We start from the raw sequence: 12,597 nt of genomic DNA, 5'->3' as shown, positions 1-12,597 counted from the left end.
TTTCTTCCTCATTCATTACAATGTGCTATCAGCACATTGTAATGAAGGGGTTAAAACGAAATAGCCTCGGGTCTTCGGAAGACCCGAGGCTACCATGGAGACGGATCGCCGCCCCCCGATGACGTCACGGGGAGCGGCGATCCCAGGTAAGATGGCGGCGCCCATGCGCCGCTATCTGTTTGAGGCTGCCGGCAGCTTTGCCGGCAGCCCGCGCTGTAAAAACACCCGCGATCGGTGCTAGCACCGATCGCGGATGTTACCGGTAAGCCTTTGCTGCAATATGCAGCAAAGACTTACCGGCTATGGAGAGGGCTCAGCCCGTGAGCCCTCTCCATGCAGCGCGACGCGACCGCCGCCGTGAATACACGGCGGGCGGTCGCGAACCGGTTAATATTGTAGAGCTGTGCAGAGACGTTTCTGTCCCCGAGACCATTTTCTGTCCCCGAGACCATTTTCTGTCCCTGGGACCAAAATCTGTCCCGAGCACCAGAAATGTGTCCAACAGTCCCTGCTAGACCAGTTTTCTTTTGGTCTACTTTCCGCTAGTTTACAGCGCCCAAAAATGGCTGTGACACATATTAATTCTGTCTGAGTTTCCACTCCGCCAAAGCCACGCCCCTTTTCGGAGAAGAGTCGGAGCAGACGGAAAAAGTCATTTTTTCTGTCCCCGACAGCTAATAAATAGGTCTGAGAGCAGAACATGTGGTGAGAGCGCCACAAAACTGGCAGAAACGCCATAATAAATGTCCCCCAGTCTGTGAGGTAATAATATCCCCATATAAGATTTATCAGCCATATATACAGTGTGTGAGGTAATAATACCTCCATATAAGATTTATCAGCCATATATACAGTGTGTGAGGTAATAATATCCCCATATAAGATTTATCAGCCATATATACAGTGTGTGATGTAATAATACCCCCATATAAGATTTATCAGCCATATCTACAGTGTGTGAGGTAATAATATCCCCATATAAGATTTATCAGCCATATATACAGTGTGTGAGGTGATAATACCCCCATATAAGATTTATCAGCCATATATACAGTGTGTGAGGAAATAATATCCCTATATAAGATTTATCAGCCATGTCTACAGTGTGTGAGGTAATAATACCCCCATATAACATTTATCAGCCATATATACAGTGTGTGAGGTAATAATACCTCCATATAAGATTTATCAGCCATATCTACGGTGTGTGAGGTAATAATATCCCCATATAAGATTTATCAGCCATATGTACAGTGTGTGAGGTAATAATACCCCCATATAAGATTTATCATCCATATCTGCAGTGTGTGAGGTAATAATACCCCCATATAAGATTTATCATCCATATCTGCAGTGTGTGAGGTAATAATACCCCCATATAAGATTTATCAGCCATATCTACAGTATGTGAGGTAATAATACCCCCATATAAGATTTATCAGCCATATATACAGTGTGTGAGGTAATAATACCTCCATATAAGATTTATCAGCCATATATACAGTGTGTGAGGTAATTATATCCCTATATAAGATTTATCAGCCATATCTACAGTGTGTGAGGTAATAATACCTCCACATAGTAATCATCAGCCATATCTACTGTGTGTGAGGTAATAATATCCCTATATAAGATTTATCAGCCATATATACAGTGTGTGAGGTAATTATATCCCTATATAAGATTTATCAGCCATATATACAGTGTGTGATGTAATAATATCCCTATATAAGATTTATCAGCCATGTCTACAGTGTGTGAGGTAATAATACCCCCATATAAGATTTATCAGCCATATATACAGTGTGTGAGGTAATAATACCTCCATATAAGATTTATCAGCCATATCTACGGTGTGTGAGGTAATAATATCCCCATATAAGATTTATCAGCCATATGTACAGTGTGTGAGGTAATAATACCCCCATATAAGATTTATCATCCATATCTGCAGTGTGTGAGGTAATAATACCCCCATATAAGATTTATCATCCATATCTGCAGTGTGTGAGGTAATAATACCCCCATATAAGATTTATCAGCCATATCTACAGTATGTGAGGTAATAATACCCCCATATAAGATTTATCAGCCATATATACAGTGTGTGAGGTAATAATACCTCCATATAAGATTTATCAGCCATATATACAGTGTGTGAGGTAATTATATCCCTATATAAGATTTATCAGCCATATCTACAGTGTGTGAGGTAATAATACCTCCACATAGTAATCATCAGCCATATCTACTGTGTGTGAGGTAATAATATCCCTATATAAGATTTATCAGCCATATATACAGTGTGTGAGGTAATTATATCCCTATATAAGATTTATCAGCCATATATACAGTGTGTGATGTAATAATATCCCTATATAAGATTTATCAGCCATATATACAGTGTGTGATGTAATAATACCCCCATATAAGATTTATCAGCCATATATACAGTGTGTGATGTAATAATATCCCCATATAAGATTTATCAGCCATATATACAGTGTGTGAGGTAATAATACCTCCATATAAGATTTATCAGCCATATATACAGTGTGTGATGTAATAATATCCCCATATAAGATTTATCATCCATATATACAGTGTGTAAGCTAATAATATCCCTATATAAGATTTATCAGCCATATATACAGTGTGTGAGGTAATAATACCCCCATATAAGATTTATCAGCCATATATACAGTGTGTGAGGTAATAATATCCCCATATAAGATTTATCAGCCATGTCTACAGTGTGTGAGGTAATAATATCCCCATATAAGATTTATCAGCCATATGTACAGTGTGTGAGGTAATAATATCCCCATATAAGATTTATCAGCCATATATACAGTGTGTGAGGTAATAATATCCCCATATAAGATTTATCAGCCATATATACAGTGTGTGAGGTAATAATACCCCCATATAAGATTTATCAGCCATATATACAGTGTGTGAGGTAATAATACCCCATATAAGATTTATCATCTATATATACAGTGTGTGATGTAATAATACCCCATATAAGATTTATCTTCTATATATACAGTGTGTGATGTAATAATACCTCCATATAAGATTTATCTTCTATATATACAGTGTGTGATGTAATAATATCCCTATATAAGATTTATCAGCCATATCTACAGTGTGTGAGGTAATAATACCCCCATATAAGATTTATCAGCCATATATACAGTGTGTGAGGTAATAATACCCCCATATAAGATTTATCAACCATATATACTGTGTGTGATGTAATAATATCCCTATATAAGATTTATCAGCCATGTCTACAGTGTGTGAGGAAATAATACCCCCATATAAGATTTATCAGCCATATATACAGTGTGTGATGTAATAATATCCCTATATAAGATTTATCAGCCATATATACAGTGTGTGAGGTAATAATACCTCCATATAAGATTTATCAGCCATATATACAGTGTGTGATGTAATAATATCCCCATATAAGATTTATCATCCATATATACAGTGTGTAAGCTAATAATATCCCTATATAAGATTTATCAGCCATATATACAGTGTATGAGGTAATAATACCCCCATATAAGATTTATCAGCCATATATACAGTGTGTGAGGTAATAATATCCCCATATAAGATTTATCAGCCATATATACAGTGTGTGAGGTAATAATACCCCCATATAAGATTTATCAGCCATATATACAGTGTGTGAGGTAATAATACCCCCATATAAGATTTATCAGCCATATATACAGTGTGTGAGGTAATAATACCCCCATATAAGATTTATCAGCCATATATACTGTGTGTGATGTAATAATATCCCTATATAAGATTTATCAGCCATGTCTACAGTGTGTGAGGAAATAATACCCCCATATAAGATTTATCAGCCATATATACAGTGTGTGATGTAATAATATCCCTATATAAGATTTATCAGCCATATATACAGTGTGTGATGTAATAATACCCCCATATAAGATTTATCAGCCATATATACAGTGTGTGATGTAATAATATCCCCATATAAGATTTATCAGCCATATATACAGTGTGTGAGGTAATAATACCTCCATATAAGATTTATCAGCCATATATACAGTGTGTGATGTAATAATATCCCCATATAAGATTTATCATCCATATATACAGTGTGTAAGCTAATAATACCCCCATATAAGATTTATCAGCCATATATACAGTGTGTGATGTAATAATATCCCTATATAAGATTTATCAGCCATATATACAGTGTGTGATGTAATAATACCCCCATATAAGATTTATCAGCCATATATACAGTGTGTGATGTAATAATATCCCCATATAAGATTTATCAGCCATATATACAGTGTGTGAGGTAATAATACCCCCATATAAGATTTATCAGCCATATATACAGTGTGTGAGGTAATAATATCCCCATATAAGATTTATCAGCCATGTCTACAGTGTGTGAGGTAATAATATCCCCATATAAGATTTATCAGCCATATGTACAGTGTGTGAGGTAATAATATCCCCATATAAGATTTATCAGCCATATATACAGTGTGTGAGGTAATAATATCCCAATATAAGATTTATCAGCCATATATACAGTGTGTGAGGTAATTATATCCCCATATAAGATTTATCAGCCATATATACAGTGTGTGAGGTAATAATACCCCCATATAAGATTTATCAGCCATATATACAGTGTGTGAGGTAATAATACCCCATATAAGATTTATCATCTATATATACAGTGTGTGATGTAATAATACCCCATATAAGATTTATCAGCTATATATACAGTGTGTGATGTAATAATACCTCCATATAAGATTTATCAGCTATATATACAGTGTGTGAGGTAATAATATCCCTATATAAGATTTATCAGCCATATCTACAGTGTGTGAGGTAATAATACCCCCATATAAGATTTATCAGCCATATATACTGTGTGTGATGTAATAATATCCCTATATAAGATTTATCAGCCATGTCTACAGTGTGTGAGGAAATAATACCCCCATATAAGATTTATCAGCCATATATACAGTGTGTGAGGTAATAATATCCCTATATAAGATTTATCAGCCATATCTACAGTGTGTGAGGTAATAATACCCCCATATAAGATTTATCAGCCATATATACAGTGTGTGAGGTAATAATACCTCCATATAAGATTTATCAGCCATATCTACAGTGTGTGAGGTAATAATACCTCCATATAGTAATCATCAGCCATATCTACTGTGTGCGAGGTAATAATATCCCCATATAAGATTTTTCAGCCATATCTACAGTGTGTGAGGTAATAATACCCCATATAAGATTTATCAGCCATATCTACAGTGTGTGAGGTAATAATACCCCAAATAAGATTTATCAGCCATGTCAACAGTGTGTGAGGTAATAATACCCCATATAAGATTTTTCAGCCATATATACAGTGTGTGAGGTAATAATACCCCCATATAAGATTTATCAGCCATATATACAGTGTGTGAGGTAATAATACCCCATATAACACTGATGGCGAACCTATGGCACCAGTGCCAGAGGTGGCACTCAGAGCCCTTTCTGTGGGCACTCAGACCATCGCCCCAGGACAGAGTTCACCAAATAGGACCAAATCTTCCTGCAGTCCCAGACAACTTAAGTGACACTTCATTGGCTGTTTGGAAAAGTGAGATGTTGACAAAACTGCATTATCTTTGGAGCTCATACTGCTGGACCCACCATTCTTCCCCTACAGAGAGACCCTGGAGAAAGGCTACATCAAGAGTCTGAATTTGCCCTTCTTTCAACTGTATAGGTGGCCACAGGGGGCTGATACAATTGAAAGATGTAGAAGAACGGGTAGCAATAAGTTACTCCTTGAAATGCCATGTTGGCACTTCACGGTAAAAAAGTGGATTTTGGTTGTAGTTTGGGCACTTTGTCTCCAAAAGGTTCTCCATCACTGCCATATAAGATTTATCAGCCATATCTACAGTGTGTGAGGTAATAATACCCCATATAAGATTTATCAGCTATATATACCACCGTGTGTGAGGTAATAATACCCCCATATAAGATTTATCAGCCATATATACAGTGTGTGATGTAATAATACCCCCATATAAGATTTATCAGCCATATATACAGTGTGTGATGTAATAATACCCCCATATAAGATTTATCAGCCATATATACAGTGTGTGAGGTAATAATACCCCAAATAAGATTTATCAGCCATATATACAGTGTGTGAGGTAATAATATCCCCATATAAGATTTATCAGTCATGTCTACAATGTGTGAGGTAATAATACCCCCATATAAGATTTATCAGCCATATATACAGTGTGTGAGGTAATACTATCTCCATATAAGATTTATCAGCCATATATATGCAACACCCCTGCCGATGCAAGGCAGAGGGGTTGTTGCGAATATGTCCCACCATGTAGCTTGCAGCCTGTGTAGGGTCTGATCAGCCCCACAGCATGTCACTACATAACACAGATGAGCACTGCAGCGGTAGAGTCTGCCTGGTCAGGTAGGAGTTAAGTATTAAATGTGATGTAATATGTGTCAGCCAATCACATATGTTCATATCTTGTATCTGTGAGCTGAGATGTAATTGGAGGAGTAACCACCACCTGACCAGTGGGAGTAATAAAACCCCTAGTCAGGAAAGTTCTAGAGACTTTGACTGAGCTCTTCTTCTGAACTCTTCTGACTCAGAAGAGTCAGAGTTCCAGTCTAGTTCAGACTGAGAGCAGTCCAGGCTAGTTAGACAGGAAGACAGACCAGAGCAGGAGAGTGGAGTAAGTTAGTTAGTGAGGAAAGGGGTATCATCCTACCTTCAAGGATGATATTTGAAGCACTCCAGGACAAGCTGAAGCATCCTACTAGGACACAGCTACCTCCCAGCCTGCCCTTTGCATCCAGGCTGGTAATCTACCCCTGTGGCTCCCTCCAACTGCATCTCCAGCATTCTACCATTTGTCAAGGCACGTTGCTACTGTTCCTGTCGGTTCCAATAAAGAACTGTAAGTTATTTTTGTTCAACGTCTGCCTCCGCCTGGTCCCTGCTACTACGGCTGTCACCATCACAGGCACCCTGTCCACCACACAGATTCATACTCTAGACACCAAAGGGTTGCCCCAGGGAGAACTACTACAGCAGCCTCTCCCTCATCATTTCTTGCCAACACCACCTGGTGGAGACCTGCCAGGCTGTAGGACAGCCCTCCGGTTCCCATACCTAGCACCGTGACACTAGCGTGCCTAGGCCGCAACCGCCAGCCACTCCGGTACTGCGGGCCCTGGCTGACTCCAGGCCCCAAGAAAAGGCTAGGCCACGGTGGGGGATGTTACATATACATATATACAGTGTGTGATGTAATAATACCCCCATATAAGATTTATCAGCCATATATACAGTGTGTGAGGTAATAATATCCCCATATAAGATTTATCAGCCATATATACAGTGTGTGAGGTGTGAGGTATTTGCACACTTTGGTTTCCTCTCATACCTGATCCCAGACGCTCTTGCTATAAACCTCTATAGGCAACGACACCCGTGGGACTTCTTCAGGAGTTGGTGGGTGATCGCCAAGATTTAACTTCAAGCCCCTGAATGGTGAGTCCTTCCCTTGAGGACCTTATAGCTATGATGGTTGTTGTTATGTACAAGTGGCTCACATGTTGTATCGGCTCAGTAGTTGATGGTTGTATGTTCTTGGTTCTCCTTGTTTTAGACGAGTCCGTCCTGAGTTCAGTCATTTTATTATTATATCATATTTGAATCATTTGGAGTGAAAGTTTTTATTCCCCACTTGTCCTGTTCTGATAGGATGTGAGGTGAATTCCCCTTTTGGGTTATTAATCACCCAGTACCACTTATACTATTGATTACCTGAACCAACCTGTGGGTTATTTCCATCAATGCTCTATAATATTCTATGTAAATAACTGGGTCTGAACACCCAGAGCGTCTGTGACATTAACAGCGTTATTTTTTTATTCATTTTTTTTAATTATTTCATTGTTTATGAGATTTTTATAATCTTATTATTTCATTACTTTCCCTTGCATAAATTGGTCAGGGCAACTGCCCTATTACCCCCATTTTTCAGCCCTCTAATCCTGCATTTTACAGCCATAGCAGTGTAGAAATTATTTTTCCTACAAAAGGTTTCAATACTTTATTACCTTTTGTATCACTGTACAGTAATTGCACTGACCCAAAAAATGAAGGGGGTACCGAAGTTATGAAGTTCAATCTGTTACATCGAAAACAAGCCCTCGTAAAGCGTTATACATGGAAAAATTAAAAAGTTACAGATTTTTAGAAAAGGGGAGCAAAAAATGGAAACACACTTCGGCGGGAAGTGGTATAATAATAACTCCTTTATTTATATAGCGCCTACAGATTACACAGCGCTGCACAGAGCTTCACAAATCGCTCCTCGTCACGTGTGGGGCTCACAATCTAATCATCCTACCAGTATGCTTTGGAGTGTGGGAGGAAACCGGAGGACCAGGAGGAAACCCATGCAAACACAGAGAGAACACACAAACTCTTTGCAGATGTTGACCTGGATAGGAACCCAGGATCTCAGCACTGCAAGGATGTAATGCTAACCACTGAGCCACTGTGCGGTGGATAACAATTCCACTTAAGGGAAAATAGAGATACACGAGTCAGGGCGCAATGTAAGTGTCCGTTTTAATGTATGACATCATATTGGTTAATTTTGTAAAATGAACAATTTTGGGCCAAAGCATTTCCCAGATTCATAATGTAAATTTAGCTTTACCACTGTGTGACGACTTATGATGGTAAATAAGAGTACACTTCCAAGCAAAACATTTCCCGCAATCTGAACATGAAAACGGCTTCTCCCCTGTGTGAGTTCTCCGATGTCTTGTGACCAGTGCTTTACTGCTAAAACATTTCCCACAAACTGAACATGAAAACGGCTTCTCCCCTGTGTGACTTATCTGATGTTGATCAAGATGTTTTTTCTGGGTAAAACATTTTCCACAATCTCTACATGAAAATGGCTTCTCCCCTGTGTGAGTTCTCTGATGTCCAACAAGGCTTGCGTTGGCTGCAAAACATTTCCCACATTCTGAACATGAAAATGGCTTCTCCCCTGTGTGAGTTCTCTGATGTCCAACAAGGCTTGCGTTGGCTGCAAAACATTTCCCACATTCCGAACATGTAAATGGCTTCTCCCCCGTGTGACTTCTCTGGTGTATAACAAGTTGTGATTTTTGATAGAAACATTTTCCACATTCTGAACATGAATATGGCTTCGCCCCCGTGTGACTTCGCTGATGCATAGTAAGCACTGATTTAGCACTATAACATTTCCCACATGCTGTACATGTAAATGGCTTCTCCCCCGTGTGATTTCGCAGATGTATCACAAGAGCCGACTTGCGGTAAAAACATTTCCCACATTCTGTACATGGAAATTTCTTGTCCCCTGTGTGAATTTTAAGATGTTTAACAAGATAAGAACTTTGACTAAAAGATTTGCCGCATTCTACACAAGAAAATGGCTTCTCTCCTGTGTGACTTCTCTGATGGATAAGAAGATCTTTAAGAACAAAATGTTCCCCACTTTCTAAACATGACTTGGTGTTCCTAGCCCTTCCTGATGATTCGGTAGAAAGGACCCATGTAATAGGAGCAGATGATGGATCTTGTGTGTGAAGGTCTGAGGATACATCTGGGATATTCTCATGATCTTCAGATGGATCTGGTGTGATACAACCATCACCTGCTGTAACATGTGATGATATCAGATGTTCCTCTGAGCTCCTGGTGTTGTCATCTGCGGAGAGAAAAAAGGATTACAAACTATAACCTTAAAGGAAATCTACAATTTAATTTCATGCATAAATTGAGAATGCTGTAGCTACACTGATGCAGAAACATATCTTGTTTAATCCCTGATCCAAGTGGTTTTTCTAAAAAAATAATTATAAAATTCAGGACCTTAGGAGATCTAGGTTGCATGCTGCTTGCTGTTCATAAACACATTACACGGAGCTTCCTGAACTGTCCAGACCGGACTTATCACCCTGATCTGGATGACTTATACACAGCAGCGGGGGGATGGTTCAGCGATTGATTACTTCTGCCTGCCAGGCACAACACAGTAAAAACAGTGTTCTCTGAAGCAGTGCATAATAAGGGCAAGAGGAGAAGTGCCAAGTCAGGCAAAGGAGTGACAGAACCTTATTAACCTGAATTTTATAATAGTTTTTTCAGCAAAACCACTCGATTGCACATTTGTGTGATATCAGCAATCCGGGTACATGCAGCATTTCTTGTCTGCCCATGGTGGCTATGACTTTCCTGCTTACCATAAGGTTCTGTATTATTACTGATGTAACATCTCAGTCTCCTCCTCCGAGGTCCTGGTGAGCAGTATTCCTGACCCTCATAGCTCCCACCTTCCAGCTTTTCTTAGTCTATGTCTCCATGTTCTGTATTGTGTTATCACTCGTCTCTGCTTTATCTAGTGGTTACTACTCACCTGGGCAGTTACCTGTAGGAATCTCCTCCTTACATCGCTCATCGCCCCTCACATATGTCTCTGGAGCAGGAATATTCTTCACATCTTCATCCTGGTACACAAACTGAGAGACAAATATTGTAAGAAGTCACCAGACGATGGAGAAGTCACAAACAAATAATCAGTTAGTATCATGAAGACCAGATATGACCTGACAGGAGGAGTTATCTGAGACACATAACTGCAGGTCTCCACCATAAATACATCATGTTGTTTCCTTACTAGAACAATGTCCAGCTTTCTCTTTAACATAGAATTAAATGTTCCAGAAATATCAAACAGTGAAACTGGAGTCACTCACATAGGGGGAGATTCATGAAGCTGTCTAAGAGTTAGAATGTTCTTAGATGCTCATGGCAACCAATTACAGCTCAGCTTTTATTGCTCATGAATATTTGAAAGGGCAACTAAAAACATTCAAACTCTTAGACATCTTCATGAATCTTCCCCATATAGACTATAAGAAGATAGGATTATACTAAAAGACAATTTTATGACTATAATAAACCCCCACAGATCAGAGAAGATGTAACAAAGTCTTATCCCCATCTACCTGATGATCCTGTGGGACATATTTCTCCTCTGAACAATCCTGTGGTAGAAGAAGAGGACTGGGACATCTCTCCGGTGATGTTCTCTTACTGGATCTACCTGTAGGAAACATCCAGAGACTGAATTCCTTCTTTCCATACAGATAATGAAAGGACGTGTGGATTTAGTCCTGTCTATTACCTGCTGATGTGAGGGGCTGGTGGTCCTCCATCATGACGTCCTTGTACACATCTTTGTGTCCTTCTAAATACTCCCACTCCTCCATGGAGAAATAGACAGCCACATCCTGACACCTTATAGGAACCTGACACACACAATGATCCCGTCATCACCCAGATCCCTTCATAGCGTTACTGTATAATGTCCCAGCATTCCCAGCAGTGTCACCTCTCCAGTCAGCAGCTCCATCATCTTGTGGGTGACTTCTAGGATCTTCTGCTCATTGATGTCATCATGTATCAGGGGGTGAGGTGGAGGAGCCGGGATTGGGCTCTGGGTTCTCCCCCGTCCTTCATACACAGGGGCCTGACAGCGCCCACTAGAGGTCTTCTTCACTACTGTGTAATCCTGGTTATGGAGAGACACATTGATAAATCTCCCTCCATATATTTCCAGAATCTCTCACCTCTCCAGTCCTATCATCTGTTATTCCCATAGATAATGATGTCATGTGACCTCATCACAATCTCTCACCTCTCCAGTAATATAGAAGAGAATCTCTAGGGTGAGCTGGAACATTCTCTCCACCCTCGTGTCTCTCTCCATTGACCGAACCTGAGAGCAAAGAAAATGATCCAACGGTAAACGCGACAAATTCTAAAATAATAATGGTTTGGCATCTTAATTCATTTGAAGGAAGTTTTGCCATCTTTGAGATTACTATGTGCACACAATTATAATAGGGACTGTGATCTGTCCAAACCTAAAAGGAAACAATGTAAGCCAATGTTAAATCATATGCAAAATTACTTCATACCCAGGACAAGGGGACATCCTCTACACCTAGAGGAGAGGAGGTTCTACCATCACCATAGACAGGGGGCATCCTCTACACCTAGAGGAGAGGAGGTTCTACCATCACCATAGACAGGGGGCATCCTCTACGCCTAGAGGAGAGGAGGCTCTACCATCACCATAGACAGGGGGCATCCTCTACACCTAGAGGAGAGGAGGTTCTACCATCACCATAGACAGGGGGCATCCTCTATACCTAGAGGAGAGGAGGTTCTACCATCACCATAGACAGGGGGCATCCTCTACACCTAGAGGAGAGGAGGTTCTACAATCACCATAGACAGGGGGCATCCTCTACACCTAGAGGAGAGGAGGTTCTACCGTCACCATAGACAGGGGGCATCCTATACACCTAGAGGAGAGGAGGTTCTACCATCACCATAGACAGGGGGCATCCTCTACACCTAGAGGAGAGGAGGTTCTACCGTCACCATAGACAGGGGGCATC

The 12,597-nt window shown here is 39.9% G+C and overlaps 2 protein-coding genes across 3 annotated transcripts in view; one reads left to right on the top strand and one right to left on the bottom strand.

The window, feature by feature from the left end:
* TBCD (tubulin folding cofactor D) overlaps nt 1-12,597 on the top strand; it is a 648,429-nt gene that overhangs the window by 442,700 nt on the left and 193,132 nt on the right. The gene's annotated exons all lie outside the window — the stretch shown is intronic.
* LOC140065143 (uncharacterized) overlaps nt 8,386-12,597 on the bottom strand; it is a 31,035-nt gene continuing 26,823 nt past the window's right edge. The window contains exons 2-7 of one of the 2 annotated variants that reach the window (XM_072112681.1): nt 11,829-11,909; nt 11,523-11,702; nt 11,316-11,439; nt 11,137-11,234; nt 10,545-10,635; nt 8,386-9,836 (exon numbers count right to left, since the gene is read on the bottom strand). In XM_072112681.1, coding sequence (XP_071968782.1) covers nt 8,788-9,836; nt 10,545-10,635; nt 11,137-11,234; nt 11,316-11,439; nt 11,523-11,702; nt 11,829-11,909 — 1,623 coding nt within the window. In that variant the 3' untranslated portion in view covers nt 8,386-8,787. Of the gene's footprint in view, nt 9,837-10,544; nt 10,648-11,136; nt 11,235-11,315; nt 11,440-11,522; nt 11,703-11,828; nt 11,910-12,597 lie in introns of both variants that reach the window. The other variant, XM_072112680.1, reaches the window with a different exon arrangement.

This window comes from Engystomops pustulosus, chromosome 6, assembly GCF_040894005.1.
Source record: "Engystomops pustulosus chromosome 6, aEngPut4.maternal, whole genome shotgun sequence".
In the NCBI taxonomy this organism is placed as follows: Eukaryota; Metazoa; Chordata; class Amphibia; order Anura; family Leptodactylidae; genus Engystomops; species Engystomops pustulosus.
This window is presented reverse-complemented; position numbering and strand designations above follow the sequence as displayed.